Source organism: Tursiops truncatus, chromosome 2 (genome assembly GCF_011762595.2).
Source record: "Tursiops truncatus isolate mTurTru1 chromosome 2, mTurTru1.mat.Y, whole genome shotgun sequence".
Classification (NCBI taxonomy): domain Eukaryota; kingdom Metazoa; phylum Chordata; class Mammalia; order Artiodactyla; family Delphinidae; genus Tursiops; species Tursiops truncatus.
In genome coordinates this window covers 85,318,489-85,341,509 of record NC_047035.1, presented here as the reverse complement: position 1 = coordinate 85,341,509, position 23,021 = coordinate 85,318,489, and the positions used below count along the sequence as shown (strand labels likewise).

Genomic DNA, 23,021 nt, shown 5'->3' with positions numbered 1-23,021 from the left:
AGTGCATACTCACATACCACAAGCACCTAAAAAAAGAACTCTAGCAACACTGATAAATATTTAAGTTGTAGGTTGTTATATGATCATTTTATTTACTTTAACATGACCTGTCGAAGGAGCAGGGTAATGTAAGAAGAGGTTTTTCTAATATCAATATTTGTTAAAATTTATATGAATGCGTTTCTTCTCATTACCTCTTGCCAAAGGAATGAATGACCAGTGATCACTGGATGCCTTTGGCATCAACTTTACTGGTGGCAGAAATACTAATATTTTTAAATTTTACTATGAAATATTTTAAGATTAGATGTCAAAGTATTCTTGCTAATGATGTCTCATGAATTTCAAGTGTGGTATTTTCCAGGCAAGACAAGAAAGTGGGAGAACCATTTCTATCTGGTCATAAGCTGCAGTATTTCACCCGGACATCTGAAAACCAGTCTTAAGGGCACCAGGGCAGACGGAGTAATATCACTCTCAATTCTCGAAATATCTGCTACTAAGAAGCTACATTATTTTCACAAGGCAAAGGGAACACTGTCAGAAGCTGCCAGTGTCCATAACTCTCCTTTCCCAATAGCCCCCACCCCTCCCCGAAGTAGATGACAAGTAGCAAAAAGCAAAATACTACCCCTTTCTCATCTTCTTTTCCTAACGTTGACGACTTTCGGTTTCCTCTAACTCCCACCTGCCTTTCCTAGTAGTGTGGTGACTAACAATGAAAAAAAGTCCCAGGTAAAATAGTACTTTCCAGGACTTTCCCCCCGCCCCCCTTACTCCGTGGAATTCGATCTTTAACCCACCCTTTCCTTCGTGTGTCTTCAGTAAAGCCGCGAGGTAAGAATGGATTTTCCTGGAGAGCATGGACTCCCCAATGCCATGAACCTCAGAAACCTTCAAACAACTAATTCAGAGTTATCTGATCACTGTGGCCACCATACAGTCTATTAATCCCGATCGCAGCAACACTGCGAGGGTGGGAGATGAGGGAGTGGGAGTTTACCTCTGCTAGGTTTCAAGGAAGGGTCCAGAGAACCACCATCTCTCCACCCTTCCTCCTCTAGCCCCTAGATAGTCTCCAGGCACCTCACGTCCTCGATCCGGGCCGGACCTGCCCAGTCGGGGCCAGAGCGCCCGCTCCTCCCCTTAAGCCCGACGCCACCAACTTTTCAACCGTCACGATATACTCTTTCTCCCTGGGATTATGATCACAATCTTCACTCGGCCAGCTCGTTCAGCCCCACTCCTGGAGACTCACCAAGCAGTTCCGGCCACTCCTCTCCGGCCGCGGCAGCTCGGACACCCGCAGGCCGGACTCCAGGCTGCACCCCAGCTGCGGCCTTTTTGCGCCTGCGCTCGCCGGACCTGCGCGCCTGCGCATTTCCCCAGCGCGGCGGGCGCGGACACACCCCTGAAGCTGGAGCCAACCACCGTGCGGAGGCTTTAAATCTCCTTGCCACGCAGGCGGAGAGCTTGGGGACTCGCCCGATAACCGGATAATTCGAGTCCCGCGCGAAGTTGGGAAGTGTTCACACAGCAAACATTTACTGAGGGCAAACAGTGTGCCAGGAACTGTGCGGGATGAATGCTGAGGAAAAGAAGGCGAATAAAATGCCTTCCCTGCCCTCTGTCTAGACTTGGGAGAAAGATATGTAAACAAATTATGGTGGACTGAATATAATGCTTGACATATAAAAAATCCGAGGCGCTGCTGGCGCACAATGAACTAAGCGCTTTATTCTTAGGGGTATCTGGAAGGGTTCCCGGAGGAAGTGACTTTTGAATCGTGAAGGATAAGCAGGAGTTCCCCCGGAAGTCCGGGAGGGAGATAGAGATTTCCAGACTGTGGGCACTGGAGAGTCCAAGAACATAGCGCATTCTGGAAATTTCCTTGTAGGTCATCCTACTTAGAGGCTTAAACTTCATCGTATATCTTTCGGTGAAGGGGGGAATGAGTTTTTAAAAGTTGGCAATGGCCAGATCTTGGAAGATCTTGCATTTTTGGACTAGTGAACCTGCACTTTACCATGATCACCGAAAATATTGAAGGGTTTTAAGCAGGTCCGGAAACGGTTCCAGGCACCTCTAAGAATAAAGCATAGTGCTGGAAATAAAAAGAGTTTCAAAGGAGTTGTCTGTTCCTAAGGAGTCAAGGAAGATGAACCCTGAGAAATATCTTTTCAATTTAGTAACAATGGTGATCTTAGTGAAAGCTATGTGGTGAAATGATGAGGTTGAAAGATAGATTGTACTAGTTTGAAGAGAGAGGAGATGCAGAAACGGGGACAAATTGTACGGCTTTTGGAGAGTTTGGTCTTGAAGGGAGGCTGAAAAGAGGATGACAAGGGGTCAAAGTTTTTGTTTCTGTTTTTTTGTTGTTATTAGAATTAAGACAGGAGAAACTTAAGCATGATAGGGAAGATACTGAGAAAAGACTGTTTTAAAGAGAAGGGTTAGTAGGTAAAGAGCTTGAGTGGGTAAAAGTAGAGGCAATCTAAAGCACTGTTGGAAGGAAAGTTCTTGGAAACAAGATAGAGAAGATATCTCCTCAATTTTAATGAGAGGAAGTATTTGTAAGTTTGTATGTTTAGTAACAGGAAGTTAAAGAATTTCTCATCTGATGGTTTCTGTTTTCTCTGTGAAGTAAGAGACAAGGTCACCTACTGATAAAGAGTTAGGAGTTTTAAGAAAAGTGGAGAAGATTTGGAATATTGTTGTAGAAAGTTATGAAGCAAGTTGACCAGAGAAAAGTAGTAGGACAGGTAAGTGGTGTTGAGGGCCTGTATAAGATTGGAAAAAATGAACTCACCAGTTTCTGCCCTCCTGCATGGCCTTCTTAAGCAGTAATCACTTCTTGAGGGTAGAAGTGGAGAAAATGAGCTCATTTAGGGTTGGGATGGTGGCTGGTATAATGCTGTGGTTCTCAACCAAGGATATTTTTGCTCCCCAGAGGACATCTGGCAAAGTCTGGAGATTTTTTTTTTCCTTTGGGAGATATTTTTGACTGTCAGGACAACAGGTGTGTATGTGTGGGAGGTGGGAGTCATAAGGGGGGTACTATAGGCATGTAGTGTCCAAGGATGCTGCTGCATATCCTGCAATGCACAGGACAGCACAAGTGTTATTTCCAAAATGTGAATAGTGCCAAGGTTGAAAAACGCTGATCTACGATTACCTTGATGCTCACCAACAGCTGACCTTGGTCTTCTACAAGCTTTCTCTTGGACTGTGGCCCTGAGATTACAGGGTAAAGCAATTCTTACACTGCATGCCTTTAACGCTAACCCTAACCCTAACCCTTGGTGTTTCAAAGACTTGTGATGTCACAAATACGGAACTGGAATAAGTTCCTCAATCCTCTAGAAGCAAATCTGGATTTACACATAGATGGAGGGAGCTGCTTACTTTGATTTGAGGTATTGAAGGTCTTGTTAAACATAGATATTATTAAAAGTTTTCAATAATATAGGAAATTCACATCATTATCAACTTTAATGTAATTTGGTTTATCTGACTAGTTTTAGTCACTAAAAGATCCTGAGGGAATGATTATGGGCTAACTTTAATGATGAATATAAATACATTAGGTACTAATAAGAAATATAATCATTGGTGTTGATGGATTTAGGCACCATTCATGGACAGGCATTTGACCTATGTTTTGTCATTCACTCCCAGCAACACCCTGAGAGATAAGATTCACTCCCAGCAACACCCTAATTTTAACTCTGAGGGAAGTGAGGTTCAAGAAAACTTGTAATTTTCCCAATATCACAAATTACTAGTATCTAGGTCAAGATTTGACCTGAGGTCTGTCTGTTCTAAAGCTCTTGCACCTTCCATTAAGTTTCAATAAGTTTTACAAGGAAGGCGTGGTTGGAAATTTAGCCACAACAGTTGCCACTACCTAAAGGGAATGGTCGGGACTTAAGAGAGTAGGAGCAAAAGGGAGGCCCAGAAAGAGCAAAATGAAAAAGAAACGAGGGAGGCTGGTCACAGCACCGTCCGGTGCAGCGGATGAACTCTTCCGGCCTTTGGTCTTCCTCCATTCTTTTGCAGTAAAGCCTCTTTCCTCTGTGTCCGTTGCTCACTCTCGTGTGTTCAAATAAAGCTAGGTTATTGAGAAAGGCTGAGCGCAGAGGGAAAAAAAAAAGGAGCGCGACGGCGGTGCTGTGCGCCTGCGCTCTGGCGGCGGCGGCGGCGGCGGTGCCAGGCGGGGAGCGGGTCCGGAGCGGGCCCTCGGACCCGAAGCTGAGGTGGGCGGCTGGGGCGTCCGTGGGCTCCGTCGCTGGGGCCTCGGAGGCCTGATGGAGTAAGAGGGTTCGGCTGCAAGTGTGAGTATCCAAGGGCCGGGTTGTGCTGAGGCATATCGGAGCCCGAGGGTCCCGGTGGTCTGCCACTTTAGGGAGGATGTTGGGCTTCAGGACGCGGCAGGTCTCTGCTCCTGCGGGCTGCGGCGCCGGCGCGGCGGGTCGTCCCCTCTCCCAGAATCGGCGCGGGTTTACGGGCAGGCGGTGCTTCTGGCTTCGGGGTACAGGTTCTCGCGGGGGCGTTCCGGCTCTGCTCCCAGCTCCAGAGGGAAACGTGGCTCCAGAGGCTTGACCTTTCGGAGAGGTCGCTGACCTCCTTCGCCCCCCCCCACCGGGGCCGCAGGGAGCCCATAGACCCAGGTGCCCTTTATGGCCTACACGTCTCAGGCCACGGACACCTTTCCACCTCTTGTGACCGACAGCCTTCGTTCTTTTTCCTCCTTACGTCTTCTGTTCCTGTGTGAGTCGTCTTAATAATAGCTGCTAATTATGGAGCGCTTACTATGGGTCAATTTAATATTTAGTCCGAATCTCAGTGTATACTTATGGAGAGGAAATGCTTTGCACCCCACTTCCCCTTCAACCTGCTCAATTTAATCATCTTTGAGAGGCAGATTAAGCCATCTTGTTGGGAAGTTTGAGATTTCCATGGCTTTTAGCAATTTGGGACACCCATCCTAGTTAAGGAAAGTTCTCTTACCTAGCAAATGAGTCTTTTTCCACCATAATGGTTTATATCAAAGTTACTCAAGCCAAAATAACTTTTGAGCACTTACTAAGAGCCTAATACTCTTCTAAGCCCCATGGAAAATCTTAAAATTTGTTTTAAGCCCTGTTCTCAAGTGAGTGAAACAATGGAAGATAATATTTAGATTCAACTAGGATTTATCTAACACCTACTGCACATGTGCCAGATACACTCAGGTCTGTCACAAAAAATTAATGAGATATTATAATGAAAGGTGGTTTTTTTGGAGCACATTTCAGGTGAGGTCGCTGAGAGTTTGATGGTAATTTGCTCAAGATAACCTAGCTAGGGTAAGTGATGAAGTGGTGAAATCCACATACGATTACAAATCTCATCCTTTTCCTGTTACATCAAGTTAGATATTGTAAGCACTTCTGTTGAGAAGCAACTATATTACAGTTATAGTTTCTAGAGTTAACTATTGAGTCTAGAAAATGATAGGAGCCTTAATTAAAGATACTAGATCAGGTTAGTTCACAACCAATTGCTTTGATTAAAAGGAAGATATTTAAAAAGGAAAAACTGAGCGGTGACTATTGTACGTATATACATGCATAGAATATCTCTGGAAGAATACATAAGAAACTGGTAACAGTGATAAGTTGGAGGTGGCTGGGAGTCACCAGCCAGTGGGAGAGGAATAATTTTCTCTATAAGCCTTTTTTTTTCTTTAATGAAAACTTCTAAACATCCAGAAAAGTAGGAAAAATACTACTTTGAATCCCCTGTAAATCGATCACTCAGATTTTAAAATCTGTTAATATTCTGCTGTATTTGTTTTTATTCCTGACATTTCACCCCTAAATACTTTAATGTGTGTTTCTAATAAAAGAACATTTTTTTGCCTAACCCTATATAATAATCACACTGAACAACAATAATTTCTCTATATTATCGAATACCCAATCCTTATTAAAATTTCCCCAAATTATTCCTTTTTTTTCTTTTTACCATTTTTGATCCATCTTCCAATCAAAGTTTGTGCATTGAGTTTGACTGTTATGTCTCTTGAAGTCTTTTTAAGTCTGGAAGTTACCTTTTTTTCTTATCCTTTTCTTTTTTCATCATGACTCATAGAATGTTGTACAATTATCTGGATTTATCTCATTGATTCCTAGTGTTATCATTTAACATGTTACTACAGAATTGAAGGTAGAGGTAATACTTGATTAGTTCAGGTAAACACTTTGGTGACTGTATCAAAGATCAGGCTGTGTAGTCTAGTTTTCCCCAGGATAGTGGTGCTAAGATTGATTAGTGGGTTCAGGTGGTAAGTCTGAGTCTTTCCTTGTAAAGTTGCATTTCACCCCTTGAAACCAGCTGTAAGCCCTTTTGTACCTTTATAATTTTGAAACTTGTGTTAACTATTCAAAATACAAATAATTATCTTTAAAAAGACAAAACTCACTGCAAGAAATTCTCTTTTTTTTCCCTCTAATCTGAAACCCTGATAACTAGGTGGCATTGTTCTCATAGAAGAGAGAACCAAATTTGGAGAGACCAAAATTTACTCAAGGTGGTAGACACATTAGTTATTTTTGCTTAATTCCAAGGTCACGCTTTTTCCACCATATTTTGTAAACTATAAACTAGTATGTAAATATAAAATTGTTATTACTCTTGGTAGTTATGCTGTTTGTCCCTTTGTATCTTTTTAGGTGGGTAATCAGTATCTAATGAGATTAGACTTTTTGGAGTATTAGTAAACTGGAATCGATCTTTGTGGTGTGATAGCCTGTAATGAACCACTCTGAAGGTTCAAAATATGTGAAAGTCAAACTTATTATTATTTTTTTTTTTTTGCGGTACGCCGGCCTCTCACTGTTGCGGCCTCTCCCGCTGCGGAGCACAGGCTCCGGATGCGCAGGCTCAGTGGCCGTGGTTCATGGGCCCAGCCGCTCCGCGGCATGTGGGATCCTCCTGGACCGGGGCACAAACCCATGTCCCCCGCATCGGCAGGCGGACTCCCAACCACTGTGCCACCAGGGAAGGCCAGAAAGTCAAACTTCTTGATGATTTCTGGAGTTCCAAAAAAGTTCCTTACCTGGAACCATTATATAGTCTTGGTTCTTGGGCCTAAAGTCGTCTTTGTTTAAAAACATATTATGAGTTAAAAAAATTTTTTTTTTAATTTTAAAAACAATTATACAGTTGACCCTTGGACAGCATGGGTTTGATCTGCATGGGTCCACTTATATGGTGATTTAAAAAAAAATTAAATACTACAGTATTGCATCATCTGTGGTTGGTTGAATTTGTATATAGCGAGGGCTGACTACAAATTATACATGGATTTTTGACTGTGAGGAGGGTCAGAGCTCCTAACCCCCATGTTGTTCAAGGGTCAACTGTATATGTGTATTTTGCTTAAATTTTTGGAGAGTACAAAAGGATTTATAGTGAAAAGTAAATCCCTGACCCCCATGTCCTCAGTTCTTTTTCCCAGAGGCAATGACTATTACTAGTTTCTTGAGTATCCCACTGGAGATATTCTATACATAGGTATATGTCATCAGGGTAAATTCTGACATTCATATGTAGAAGTATTTTAGTAGTATAACCTAAAATAATACTACTGTTGAAGGTTATACTGCAGTTTTTAGTATGTTTCTGTTACAGACATCTTTGCTGATTTCATTCATTGAACAGATATTGCATACCTATTCTATACCAGATGGTGTGCCACGTAATGGGAATAAAATGGTGAACAAGACAGGCATTCTGGCTTGCTGTCATGGAGCTTACACTCTGTTGGGAGAGGCAGTTATTAAGCAAATAATTATACTAATAACTAAATATAGCAAAGATTTAGTACCTGCTTTGTGCAAAACACTATGGACTTTCTAATTTATTCCTCATAACAGCCCTCTAACATTGGTACTGGTATTGTTTTTATTTTATAAGTGGAAACTGAAGTATAGAAAAATTAACTTACTTGCTCAGGATCACACAGCTAGTACGTGATAGAGCCAGGTTTCAAACCCAAGCAGTCTGGCTATATAGATCTTGCTTTCTTCCTTTACCCTAATGCAGTGGTTTTCAGTGATGGTTTGGGGATCATCCCTCAGGGAGGTTTGGAAATTTTCAGGGGTGTTTTTGGTTTCAAAATAATTGGGAGGGTGACACTGAGTTTAGTGGATGGAGATCAGGGGTGTTAGACATCCTGCAGTGTAAGGGACATCCATGTATAGTAAAAAGTTATTCCACATCTTGTGTCACTTTAAAATGTCCCAGAGGGTTTTTCACGTAGGTGAAAAATGTGTTTATGATTATCTGAGCCTAGAATCAAATTCATTTTACATATAAACACACAGTATTATTATTTTTTTGCGTAGAGCATAGTTATCATGTAAATCAAGAGACTGGTTTCTTTGTTTCAGAAAGTTTATCAAGAGTCGGTCACTATTTTGGAAGGTCATATCACAGACAGCAATGTTATTCATGGTATTTTTATCAACAATAAAATACCTATATCTGTCTATATTTGTAATTGTCACATTTGTAGTCTTATTTAATATCATGCCAAAGCATTTATATGTTGAAATACATATTGTTTTATGATAAATTTTCTTTTTTATTATAGCTAGCACATTATTTTAAAATTTACATGGGTAAGTTACAGTAGCTCTGAATTTCATTTCAGGAAGGATAAGGAGGTGTTATAAAATATTTACAATAAAAAGAAGGTATAAAAAATCTTTAAAGAAAAAAATTGTATGGTGACAATTGGGAAAGGTGACTGAGGAGCACACTGGGGATTCTTATAATAATCCCTCATATTTATGTATGAATGAAAGTTCCCATAATGTTTTAGAAAAAAGAGTATTGGGTCTGATATGGTTGAGAACTGCTGCTCTACTGTGTGCCTCAGAAATAGTCATAGTTGTGATAAGTGGTATAAAGAAGGTACTGGATTTTAGGGGAGTAGCATATAGTGAGGAAATACCTAGTCTGGGAGATCAGGGAGAGCTTCCTCAGGCAACTGACATTTGGACTGAGATTTGAAGGATGAGTAGTTAACTAGATGGAAAGGAGTACGAGCATTCTAAAGAGAGGGACCAGCATAAGAAAAAGCCCTGTGGGAGGAGCATGTTAGGTGGGAAAAACTGAAAATACCATTTTGTCTGGTGCACAGAGGTCAAGGGGGAAAGTAGCTAAAACATGTGTAGTACACATAAGCAAGGATCATATCAGTGGGCCTTGTAAGACTTGTTATATATTTTGGTATATGTCTTAAATAATTGGATGTCATTGAAGGGCCTTTAAAAATGAGGGACTGAGGCATGAAAACATAAGTGTGTGTGAGAAAGGCATTTTCTTTGTACGGTTGAGGGACTCATAAATTTCATGTTTAGATGGAGGTGAAATTGAAGTAGACTGGAATGCTGAGCCACCTCATGAAAGACAACTGCCATTCAAGAGTCACTCAAACCCCAGCAGACTTCATCACTAAGCCTAGGGCCTCTTACTCCATCACATTGATTGAGGAGTATGTCTTCTTTGATCAGCCCCACCTGCTTGACCATTGCCTGGAGTTATTCAAACACAGTGAGGGCTCTTAAAAGTGCAAGCATGGGAATCCAGTTCTGGTCATGACTAAGCTCCTCCTGCAGATAACAACTGTTAAATCTGGACAGAAATACATAAAGCAACTAAAATCACTGTAGAGTTACCAAAAGCAAACAGATTCTGGAAGGTAATTGACACTTGGGGAACAGAACTACGTGATTTCTCATTTTCATGGCCTCAGTTTGTGCCAAGTAGGATGGTTAAAATTCTGATAGTAAACTGCTAGTCTTTGTGATCTAAAGAACCAAAAATAAGGCTCAAGACAGTCACAGGTGTTGGAAAGTAAGAGGAGAATCCTGGAAAATAGAAACATCAAATTCTGTGAATAAACTCTTCCCAAATCTTGGCACACTGTTGAGAACTATGTGTGCGTGGAGCAGACTCCAGGAAGCCCAGCTCAAGATAAAAGAACTGAATCAAGATCTCATCTACCTGAGGAACAGAGTTTTCAGTTTGAGTCAACCAATTTAGATACTTACTAGAACAAAAATAAATAAAAATTAAAATCAACACTCTTCAAAGGAATATAAAGGAATCCAGAGTCTCCACAAATAACAGTTATGTTTGTTATTTAATTTAACAAATATTTACAATAGTCAGGATATATTCCAAAATTACTCATGTACAGAGAATCAGGAAAATGTAACCTATTCTCAAGTTAAAAGACAATCTACAGAGACGGACCGTAAAGTACCCAAATGTTGGGATTAGCAGGAAAAGATTTAAAACTTTTATAACTATTTATTAGTGAAGGAAAGGAAAATGATGCAAAGGAATTGTGCTCATAAAGAATGAGTATGAGATTAAGAAAAGACCAAATAGAGATTCTAGGACTGAAAAATATAATTTTGGAAATAAATTAAACTAGGTGGGCTAAGCAGCAGAATGGAGATGACTGAGGAAAGAATCCATGAAATTGAAGGTCAATAGAAATTCAATGCGAGGAACAGAAAAAGAGTAGGAGGAAAAAAGGGCCTGAGAACAATATCAAAAAATCCATCACACATAATTGGAATCCCAGAATAGGAGGAGAAAAAGTGGGGAAGAAAAAAAAAATACTTGAAAATATAATGGCTGAAAATTTCCCAAATTTAGTGAAAGGCATATATTGACATATTCAATAAGTTCAGCAAAACCAAGAAAAGTAAAGACAAGAAAACCTCTAGTTTATAAATGAAGAAAACCGTGACTGGATTTTTCATAGTCAGACTGCTAAAAGCCAAAAATAAAAGGAAAAATCTAGAAAGTGGCCAAAAAAACCCCAACGTGTTATATACAGGGGAGTAATCATGGAGGCCAGAGTGAATAGAGAATATTTAAAATGCTGAAAGAAAAATCTGAGAACCCAGAATTCCAGATTCAGTAGAATAGCCTTCAAGAATGAAAGCAAAATAAAAATATTGTCACATAAAACCAAGATAATTTGTTTCCAGCAGATCTGCATTACAAGAAATGCTAAAGGAAGTTCTTCAGGCTGAAGGGAAATGAAACCAGATGGAAACCTGAATCTTTGTTAAGGGAATGAAGAGCATCAGAAATGGTAAATATCTGGATAAATAGAAACTGGTTTTTTTCTTTTAATTTCCTAATACTGTCTATGATTATTTAAAAAAAAAAAGCATCATCTTGTGGAGTTCATCATGTATTGTAGATATAAAACATATACCATAGATCATGGAATGGGAAGTGGGGGTAAATGAACCTGTATTGTTGCCAGGTTTCTACAGATTACGTGAAGTGGCATGTTACTAACAGTGAGTACAGTGTGAAAATGATAAGGATGTATATTCTCTATCCTAGAGCAACCACTGTGGGAAAAAAATGATGCAAAGAAGTATTGCTAAAAATCTAGCAGAAAAATTGAAGTGAATAATGCAAAAGAAGACAGAAACAGAGGTACTGCCAAACAAAAAAATAGGAGATTAAAAATAGTAAAATGGTAGACATAATCCACCCATATCAGTAATTTCACTTACTTCAGCGGAATAAACGTTGATTCAGTGCATAAAGACAGATTGACTAAAAGTAAATGCCAGAAGATATACCTTTCAAACAGCATAAGAAGGCTGGAGTGGCTGTATTCATATTAGATAAAGTAGATTTCAAGATAAAGTATATTGCCAGAATTAAAGCAGTTCTTTCATAATAATAAGAGGGTCAGTTCATCAGGAAGACAGTCATAAATATGTATGTGCCTAATATCAGAGCTTCAAAATACATGAAACAAAAATGGATACAATTAAAGGAAGAAAGAGACAACAATCACAGTGATTTTAACAATTTTCTCAACAATTGATAGACATCTAAACAGGCAAAAAAATCAGTATAGATGATGATTTCCACCCAACAACTACAGAATACATTTTGTTCCCCAAAGGTATGTATAGGCCAGATGCTTGTCTATAAATCAAGTCTTAATAATTTTAAAAGGGTTGAAATACTACAGAATATTTTCTTTGACCATAATGGGATTAAAGTAGAAATCAAGATGTCAAACAGAACCCTGCAAATATTTGGAAATTCAGTGAAACTGGTAAATCGATGAGTCAAGGAAGAAATTGTAAGAGAAATCAGTAAATATTTTGAACTGGATGATGAAAATACAACATCTAAATCTGTGGGATAACTGTTATAGCCAAGAAGAACCTAAGGAGACATGATGATTAAACGTATGTGGGATCCTTGTTGAAATTCTGGAAGAGAAAAAGAATACTAAGTGAAAAAAGGAAACAAAGTATGGACTTGATAATATCAATATTGATTTATTAATTGTGACAAATTATACTAATATGAGATGTAAATAATACAGGAAAAGGGGTGGGCTATATGGATACTCTCCTGTTTTTTGCAACTTTTCTGTAAATTTAAAACTATTATAGTTTATTTAAAAGCGCTAAGATATTTGTAGGACACAGCTAATGCAGTTCTTAGAGGGAAACTTATAACTTAAACACCTTTAGAAAAGTAAGGTTTAAAGATAATGAATGAGCTAAATAAAGTTCTACCTTAAGCTAGTAGATGAAGAGCAAGGTAAACCCAAAGTAGATAGAAGGGAAGAGATAAAGACAATAGAAGAAATCAGTGAAATAGAAAAAGACAACCAATAGACAAAATTACAAAGCCAGGGTTGGTTCATTGAAAAAAATCAGCAATATTGATGAACCACTTGATAGATTGAAAATGAAAAACAGAGATAACACAGATTAGTAGTATCAGAAATGAAAGGGATCACTACAGATCCTGTAGGATAATAAGGGGATATTATAAACAAACTTTATGCCAACAAATTTGACACTATAAATGGACAGTTTCTTAAATGTCAATGTACTAAAAATGTCAATGTGCTAAAATCTGAATAAGCCTATATTAAAGAAATAGAATTAATGAAAAAAAAGGGTTTCACTGATGAATTTTATCAAGTATTTAAAGAAGAAATAACATCAGTCTTACATAAACTTTCAGAAAATAGACAAAAGGGAAACACTCATTTCACGAGGCCAAAACCTGCTAAAGGTATTACAGATTGAAAAGAAAATTACAGGGACTTCCCTGGTGGCTCAGTGGTTAAGAATCCACCTGCCAGTGCAGGGGACACGGATTTGAGCCCTGGTCCGGGAAGATCCCACATGACTCAGAGCAGCTAAGCCTGTGCGCCACAATTACTGAGCCTGCGCTCTAGAGCCCGCGAGCCACAACTACTGAAGCCCGTATGCTTAGAGCTGGAGCTCTGCAACAAGAGAAGCCACCACAATGAGAAGAAGCCCGTGCACTGCAACAAAGAGTAGCCCCCGCTCGCTGCAACTAGAGAAAGCCCACACGTAGCAATGAAGACCCAACGCAGCCAAATAAAAATAACAAATTATAAAAAAAAAAAGAAAATTACAGAACAGTGTGTCTTATGAACATAGACCCAAAAAATTCTAGGCAAAATATTAACAAATCATAATACATCATGACTAAGTGACCAAAGATAGATGGCTAGGTATCTGATAAAGCAAGTACTGTAGAGTAAAATGGTAACCATAGAATCAAGGTGGTGGGTATATGCGTATATGGTAAACTGGGTGTGGGATATTCACTATAAAATTCTTTAAATATTTCTGTGTTTGAAATTTTGCAAAATACAGTATAGGGAGAAAAATCAAGGGAATATTATGATCAGGTTTGCATTTTAAAGAGATTACTTCTGCTGTTGTATAAGGAATTAGGAAAGTACAGGATTACCTGAGAGTAGTTTGAGAGGGGCTGCTGAGACCACTTAGGAGGATATTATACAGGTATACTTTTTAGGCTGATAATTTCAAGGTGAGTTTGGGAAGTTTTTCAAGCTCTTGGAATACTGTACTTTTGAACAAGAGCTAATTTTGTCTAAGCATATTTTTTACTGTATTGCTGGGATTTGGGATACATCATTGCCACATGTACAGTATGCATGTGAGCTTTTGACTTTCGACATTTACAAGGATATGAGATTTTTGTAAATTCCAAAATTTGCAAATACCACTATAGTAGCATATAAATTCCTTCTTAAAATCTAATAAAATATATGGTGACCTTTTCAGAGACTTAATGATTTTTTAAATACAGGACAAAGGCATTTAGAAAGCTGTTAACATAAATTAAAACTGCTAAAATAAATGCTTTACTGTAATACTGTGATATGGTCACCCATGAACTTAAAAGATTCTATAAAAAGAAGAAATAGTGAAAATGATTGTTATTATAGTCATACTTGTATAAAGTGGATGAAGATTATTGAATGTACTGTTAGCAATAAGATGCACGGAGAACAGCAAAGCTTTTTGAGAAGAATAGTGAGCAGTTAGTAAGGCTCACTCAGCTTACATTGATTGTAATTCATGTCATAGAATTTTACATTACTATGTGGATCTTTGAGGTTGCTTGGAAATATATATAAATGATATGTTGAATACAGGAATGCCAACTTTTTCAACTGTTAAATAAATGCAACAAGCTACCCAGTTAAACTTTTAAAACAGTGTTTGTATAAGCTATCTTTGGGCTTATGACTTACTCTGTTATATGATGACAACTTTTGCTAGTATTTTTATTACCTTGTTAGAGTTGGCATTATCCCAGTTTCTTTCTCAGTTATTTTTCCCTCTAGAACATAATGCTTCCAAGTTCCAGAAGTGAGTAAAGTATTGGAACCTGACCATAGTTCTGATTCTGAGGTAAGGAATCAGATTGTGGTCTGCCCTGTCCATTTCCTTGCCTGGTGATGGGCAATATGAACAGCTTCATCTGTTGGATGCTTGACTTTTGATCCCTTTTCCTGAGTCACAGCCTTAACTTCCTGTCTTCGTTTTAGCCCTATGCTTACTAATAAAGAATAAAGAGTGGGGTGTGTGTGTGTGTGTGTGCGTGTGCATATGTGTGTATACACATACATATATGATACTGGTGAGTGTTATGTTAGGGCAGATAATATAAAAAGTAGGAATGCTAGTGAGTAAAATGCTTATGAACTTATGCTCCATCAGAGATAGTGGATGGATGCAGGAAACCACCAATCACTTGCCTTGGGAAACAAGAGCCAGCCAGAATTTAGACCTAGTAAATAGGACAGGTACCCAGAATAAGCCTTTGAAAGTTGTGATTACAGGTTCATATGCCCCAAAATACTTCTTGACCTCTGTTGTCAGCTTACTAAAACTCCTTCCTTAGCTAGGAGCCTTGAAACTTTCTGGGGAGTCCCACTCAGCAAAGTGAGGACTTTTCAGAAGTGCCAGTCATATCTTTGTTCCATAACCTGGGCAACCTAGGGGTAGTGACAAAAACTTGTTGTATCACTGAACACTGTCTCTCTGTTGCCCTGTCTTGCTCACCAGAAATCCATTAGTTTTTTTGTCAGGATTAAGGTGGACAAGTTACCTGTGGAATTCAGAAAAGGGATACTAATCTGACTACCACTTCCCCCACCCCAACAAACCAATAATTATGCTTTTTTTCTTCAGTGTTTTACAATATATTATCATATAGAGTCTCAATTGGTTTTAATTATGTCAGAGTTCAAATATCTTAAGTACTGTGTTCATTGTAACCAGTGTTATAGGTATATGAAAAGACAGATCCCTTCCTCATGGTAAGGTCAGTGAGACCAGACATACCTACCATCAAACAGCCTTCAAAGCATGGTGAAGTACAGAATGGGGTGTCTGGGGACTAATGCAATAGTTCTACTCTGCCCACACAACTGTATTTCTTTTTATTAGTAAGCTGTGTGGGTGATTCTGATGTACTGCTTGGATTTAGAACTTGTTCATTTATTGGGAGCAGGAGTCAAGGCAGGAAACATTAGTGAGTATAACAGTTGAGTGAAGGGAGAAGAATACATATAAAGTCATGCAGGTTTATCACACTGAAGAGTAAATAACAATTGTTTTTCCTCTTTTTAAAAAACTTTTATTTTATTGAATTACAGTTGATTTACAACGTTACGTTAATTTCTACTGTACAGCGAGCATAAATAACAATTTAAAAATTGAAATCTGTCAGGACTTGGTGACTAAATATGAGAATCTGAAAGAAAAGAATCAGTAATATGGTTTTGCCTATGAGAATGATAATTGTATTAATAGAATAGTAATTAAGATATTGAGAAAAGGTACTTATTGTAGGATTTTTTAGACTTATGACTAAGAAATATCACAGATATTTCTCACAGTTATTTGGGGAAAATTTGAAAGATTTCATAATGGGTATATTTAAATGATATGGGGGAAAATGTAAGGTGGTTAAAGTGAGGACAGCAGTAGTTGAATTGACTTACTTGGCTTGTATAATGTAACCTCTCAAGCATTTTGAGGTTGCAAAGTTGGATGGTTTCTATTTCCTTGACTTCTAATCCTTGTTAAGACCTTTAAAGAAGGCTGTGAGCTAATTTCAGTATTTCAGAAAGCGTAATGGAAATTATATTTTTACCCAGTTTAAGGATGTACAAATTAAAGTTCTTTTGTCTTTAGATGTAATCATATCAACTCAGTATTTTTATTTTTTATCTATTTATTTTATTTATTTATTTATTTTTGTGGTGCGCGGGCCTCTCACTGCCGTGGCCTCTCCCGTTGTGGAGCACAGGCTCCGGACGCGCAGGCTCAGCGGCCATGGCTCGCGGGCCCAGCCGCTCCGCGGCATGTGGGATCTTCTCGGACTGGGGCACAAACCTGCGTCCCCTGCATCGGCAGGTGGACTCTCAACCACTGCGCCACCAGGGAAGCCCTCAACTCAGTATTTTTAAATACTAGGTCTTTCTTGATTAAATACTTTGCTAGCAGTTTACACTTTTTATGAAAGTGAAAATTTTTACAGAAATGAAACTTAATATATGCAGATTAGAAACATGGAGCTCGTGAAAAGAAGAAATAAATAAAAAGAGGGAGTCTTTGGTTAAAAGGTTGATAGAGAGTATTTTTATTATATGACTTTCTCTATCCATTTACTACGAGTTGATGGCTTTATTAAATAGAAACACAGTTGGTATTTTAGTACTTAGTTTTCAATTGAGTAAATATATAAAAACCCCACAGCAACTGCTGTTGCTTGTGCCAGGAAGTCTCACTTTTTCATTGCTTTCAAGTTTTTTGTTCCTGTTTTGCTTTAATGGGTAATCATTTGAAGCAGTATTAAAAACATTTCTGGATATATCGTCTTTATCACTGATTTCGCAGCTCTTAGAACGATGCTTGCTGAATGAAATAACAAAATACTGCTTGCAAATAGTAATTAAAGTTAATGTTAAGAGATAAGGGAATTAAAAGAATAATTGTGCTTTGACACTTTGCACCACAGTGGTTTGTGTTAATTTTGAGATTTAGGATAGGTTAGTAATACTAGAAGCATAAATAATACTATACCTATCCATAAAGGTATATTTCTTTGTTTTATTAGCTAGTTAACATTCAGCTTTCTCAAATGGTCAAAATTTTACCCACAATCTTGTTTTGGTGCTTTGTAATTTGTTATTGAATAGAATTATTTCAGACATTTAGTAGTGGTATGGAGTGGGTTGCAATAGCAAGGAAACTGAGTGACAAGAGAGGTAGAGAACCTTAGGCTTCTTTCTCATTGGTTTTTCCACCATGTTGTGTAAGGGTTAAAGATTAAATTAGGGCAGCTTATAACTTCATTACATCACAATTTTAAGTCCCATAAGGAACAAGCCCAGGCAAGGAAGCAGATAAATCTATTAGAGTCTGGTGTGTGTGTGGAGGAAAAATAATTTTGCCTGGGGAGTGGAATTAAATTCTCAGGTAGGGCATCCTTGCAGGGATGCAGGAGGAAAGTATGGTAGTGCTAGAGGATTGTAGAATAGAGACCCTTCTGGTCTTAACCCAAACCTCAGTATTTATCCAGTTATCCCCGTCTTACATTTAATAACCTAAGATAGTTCTATTTGGAACAATTCAACAAATAATTATGGAGTGCCTACAGTATGCCAGACACTGTTCTCAGTGCTAGACCTATACTAGTGAACAAAATATACAGAGTCTCTGTTCTTGTGAAGCTTAATTTTTAATTGGGGAAACAAAGAATAACAAATATATACTATGTTAGGTAGTAAAGGATGCTTGTTTCAGATATTTCTTGCTGTTTAACAAGCTGTCCCAGTATTTACTGGCTTAAAACAGCTATTTTGTTTCTTACAATTCTGTGGGTTGAAAAAGGCTCATTTGCATGGTTCTTTAACTGGTCCCACTTAGGATCCCTCATTGGCTGTCGTTTGGGTGCTCAGCTGGGGCCTCAGTTCTTTTCCCCTTGGCCTCTCCATGTGGCTGGGTTCTAAGAGGGAGTGTTCCAAGTGTGCAAAGGCAGAAGCTGCAAAGTTTCTAAGGCCCGGCCTCAGAAATTGCATTGTCACTTCCGTTGCATTTTATTGGTCAAAACAGGTCACAGGGAGGGAAAATAGACTCTACCTTTTGATGGGTGGTGGTGACAACATCACACTGCAAAAGAGCGCGTGGGGTGGGAGATAATGTTGTGGCCATCTGGGGAAACAATCTACCATAGTACTATTAAAAAGTAAAAAATTAAGCAGGTTATTAGGGGGATAGAAGAAACGGAGGGCAGGAAGTACAGTATTTTATAGGGGGTCAGGGAAGGCCTCCCTGATGAGGCAGCATGAGAGAGTGAGCCTTGAAACCCATAAATACTTTTTTTTTTTGGTCTGAAGGATTTATTTAAATATTTTAAATGTCAGCATAACACAGAGAAAAGGCTCTTAAACCAGAAATAAGAGATGTGGGGTCAACTCTCTGCTGTGCCATAGGTACATCTAAGGAAGAATATTCCAGGCAGAGAGAACAGGAACTATAGAAACCCTAAGGTGGGAGAATCCCTGGTGTGATCAAGGAATGGCAAGGAGGACAGTGTAACTTGAATGGAGCAATACAGGGAGAGTGATAGGGCGTGGAGTCAGAGAATGAGAGAGAAACAGATTTTGTAGCCCGTGACAAAGAACTTTGGATTTTCTGTGAGTGAGATGGGATTCTATTGGAAGATTCTGAGCAGAGGAGTTAAATTTAAATTTTAAAAGAATCCTGTTCTGAGAATCTTTGGTTGCTAATTTGAGAATAGACCATGAGAGGACAGACAAGAGTGGAAATAGGGAGTCAGGTCAGTAGGCTGGTGCCATGTGAGATGGTAGATATGCTAAGCAGTGAGGGGTGGTTGGATTTCAGATGTACTTCAAGGTGGGACTGGCAGGATTTGCTGATGAGGGTGGATATGGGGTGAGAAAGAGGGATCAAGGATGACTCCCAAAGTTTTTGCCCTAGGTACCTGGAAACTTGGAATTTTCCTTTACCAAGATGGGAAGACTGGGGGAGCAGGGTGGAGGTGAGGGAGTTGCAGGATTTGTATTTTGGGCTGTGTTAAGATGAATCTAAAAAGACATCTGGGAAGAAAAGGTTACTAAATGTTACTTCCTCATTGCAGGTATGACGTTGAGTGCATCAGATCTGGTCACTATGGCACGAGAACGAAAATGCATATTGTGCCACATTGTGTACAGCTCAAAAAAGGTAATAATAGAAGAGGGAGAATCTGAGGCTTTTATGACTGATCATTTTTTCAGAGACATCATGTGGAATTTATAGATGGGTAAAAACTTTTAACATCTTACTTATGCTTCTTTCCTAAACCTTAGTCTTATTTCACTGGTTTTTTTCTCATTACTGCCTCATAAAACCAGTAACTATATTATTAAACCTCTACCTGGAATTTGAGGATACTCAACAGTATGATAAAGAGATATTCAGTTAGTAACCAGTTATAGAGAAAAGACATTAAAATTCAGGTTGAGATTATAACAACTTTCTGATTAGCTAAGGTAACAGCATTGATACGTAGCGGAGTTCTCTTTCTGCATATTCTTGTGAAAAGTGCGGCACAGCAGCAATGGTACTAACTATATTCTTAGACGTCCACAAGGTGGGGATGTTGCTCAAAGAAAAACGCATTTTTAAGCACTAAAAGAATTTACCTTTGCTTTATAGAAATTGGCTGCAGTTTGTCTCACATTTTGCTTTTCTTTTTTTTCTTCTTTATTCTTGCTTTCCAAGAGTGCTGCTAGCTTAAATACTGAGGAATTTTTTCTCCGTGTTTTTAAGATGTTCTTGATTGTCATTGGAAGTTCAGAGAACTGGGAAGATTATCATGAGTGAGGTTAGCCAGCGAAGTCTGAGTAAACCTTGAAAGGTTTGGGTGTAAAATGGCTTAAAAGAAATGGAGAAGAGATATTTTAGGTGAGAGAAAAGTACATACAAAGGTATAGCGGTAGAATGGAGTATAACAGTTCTAGGAGTTGGTAAGAAGGCTTACCTGATTAGAACAGTTTCATCTTGGGAGTAGCGGGACCACAATTTAATTTGTAATTTAAGTGAAGATAGTTAATAAACAGTGTTGAGTGCTAGACTGAGGGGTTTGATTGTGATCCATCTAGTAGGCTGGGGTGAGGAATTTTTTTTTTTCCTATTTAGGATTTCTGTTAGTGATGGAAAAATCAGCTGAGATTTTTAAATCATGTTTAGTAATATACTTGCTGCCTTTTACAAAAGGCTCTTCCAATTTTAAAAATTTAGACCAGGGTTAACTCAAATTTTCAATAAGGCTACTTTCAGATTAGAGGGAAATTGAGAAGGTATGAGATGGGTACTCAGAGGTGTGGTGTCAGATCTTCATGGAGTAGCAGGCCTGTCTTGTTATATTCTCATAATTTTGCTACTTTAAGTCTTTTTGGCATTTCTTCTCTGGATTAAAACATGTTTCGTCTCTTCATACTTTTCCATGGGTCACAACAAAGTTAAATAAGGGCTGGGGTTATTTACTCCTGCCTTAGGGACAGCCAACTATAGGTTTTTAAGCAAGGGAATGGCGTGATTAAGTGTTAAGATATGGGGTAAGAAATTAACAGAATGGGTTAACTGAAAGGGATAAACTCAGACACTTATTTTTAGATAGACTATGAACAACTTATGTTGATGTGCTTTCCTCTAGTTTCCCAAACTAGTATTACCTTGGTTTCTCCAAATACACTGTGAAGGAGAAAAGAATCTAGGGTGACTGTGTATTATATCCCTGAGTATCCTGATGCTTATTAACTTATGAAAATCTGAGAAGCCCTGGAATTAAAAAATATTAAAATTTTTTTCTGTTACTCAGTGTTTTCCAAATTTGTTCAACCCCAAATCCTTTTTTTCTCCCTTTCCCCCCCTCCTTTTAACAACATAATACTGATGTAAGGGACTAAATAGAAGCTTGGTAACTCTGCAGGTATGCATTTGGAACTGTGCCTGTGGATCTTTCTCAGTTATTTTGAAAACTCAGTTGTCTCATTATTTGCATTCATTCCTTATAGAAGGATGGAAGAGGATTTCACATTGTAAATTTAGAGACAGATTATTGAAGTATTTTAAACAATCAAAAGTCACATTAAGGGAATTCCCTCACGGTCCAGTGGTTAGGACACTGTGCTTCCCCTGCAGGGGGCACGACTTCGATCTCTGGTCAGGGAACTAAGATCCCGCAAGCCATGTGGAAAAAAAAAAAAAAATCACATTAAAACTAGTTTTGAATGATAACATTTTTTATAACTGAAATAGAATACAGAATTGGTTTTTACATCAGAGAGAGTAACCTATTTCAATGAATACTCCCTTGGTTAGGAATAGTTTCATTGCAAGAAACAGTCCCACTTAAATTTAGCTCAAGAAAAGGAGATTTGGCATATGTTAAATCTAATCCAAGGAAAAACTGAGCAACAGGAAACAAAAACTGAACAACAGGAAGCATAGAGATTTGAGCAGGTGTTGTATATTGTCCATGGATTTTTTCATTCTGTATCCTGTCACTAACTGAACTTAGTTTTCCGCTCTATAAATGTTCATTCTGGTTAATGGCCAATCAGTTGTATCTAGAAGGGGTCACATGTAAAACTATCCCTTCCGGATGAAGCATTTGTAGAGATAGGAAGGAAATGGTGGTCATCTTCAGTAAAATTGCCATTTAAAGGAAGTGTTTTGAATCATAACACTGTGTATCACACTGTGTGTAGATAACTTAAAGAAGAGGTTGTTGTACTCATTTTGACAAATGAATTGTATATAATAAAAAAATCTCAATGCACTAGATGTTTGCAACATGACATGGTGTTTGAAATGTTGACTTTGGTGTCGGATCTGCCAGAGTTTGATCTGCCAGAGTCGGATCTGCCAGAGTCCTAGTTTCACCACTTGATAATCTGTGACTCTGAGAGGGCAAGGCTAAATATTTTCACACTTATCCCTTCAATGCCTAGGTACTTGGCACCTAAGAAGCACTTGATAAATATTTGGTGAATAAACAAATTAGCTTCTCTACACCCTTGTGTCCTTATGATGTTAATAATCCTCCCTTAGCAGTGTTTTGTGGTTCAAATGAGAAAATGTTTGAGGCATTTAGCACAGGGCACAGTTAATAGTAATACTCAACAATTGTAGTAACCCTTTTATCATATTGGTAAACAGCCATTCTCTGTTATGGCATACTGGCTATATATACTTTGTGTGACAGAGAGACAGACATTTGCAACTTTGAGTTTTTGGAGGGGTGTGTGCGTGTGTCACGCTTACACTTATAAGTGGAAGCTCTTTCCACAGATTTTATTTCCTTCCCACCAAGGGTGGGAGGGAGGGAGGGGAGAATCTAGTATATTTTCAAACTTTTCATTGGAACCAAACAAATCAATTGGTGTGGGGAAGGGAGTGGGCAGTGAAGGTGAAGCCATGATTGAACTGCCGTGTTCAAGGCATTTTTTGACCTACCATAGGAAAATTCTGTTATATCTGTAACTTCTGTGTAGAATTGATGTATCCATCTGTTCATTCAACAAATAT

At 38.5% G+C, this 23,021-nt stretch overlaps 2 protein-coding genes across 7 annotated transcripts in view; one reads left to right on the top strand and one right to left on the bottom strand.

Moving 5' to 3' along the window:
- SNAP23 (synaptosome associated protein 23) overlaps positions 1-1,408 on the bottom strand; it is a 35,657-nt gene extending 34,249 nt beyond the window's left edge. Inside the window, exon 1 of one of the 2 annotated variants that reach the window (XM_019935355.3) lies at positions 1,259-1,408. The gene's annotated coding sequence lies outside the window, so the exon portion shown is untranslated. Of the gene's footprint in view, positions 1-1,003; positions 1,144-1,258 lie in introns of those variants that run through there. The other variant, XM_033851552.2, reaches the window with a different exon arrangement.
- A 2,772-nt stretch (positions 1,409-4,180) lies between these two features.
- ZNF106 (zinc finger protein 106) overlaps positions 4,181-23,021 on the top strand; it is a 62,247-nt gene continuing 43,406 nt past the window's right edge. For 3 of the 5 annotated variants that reach the window (XM_073800803.1, XM_073800802.1, XM_019935332.3), the window contains exons 1-3: positions 4,184-4,334; positions 11,064-11,167; positions 19,585-19,670. In XM_073800803.1, the coding sequence (XP_073656904.1) occupies positions 11,149-11,167; positions 19,585-19,670 (105 nt within the window). In that variant the 5' untranslated portion in view covers positions 4,184-4,334; positions 11,064-11,148. Of the gene's footprint in view, positions 4,335-11,060; positions 11,168-19,584; positions 19,671-23,021 lie in introns of all 5 variants that reach the window. The other 2 variants (XM_019935333.3, XM_019935334.3) reach the window with 2 other exon arrangements.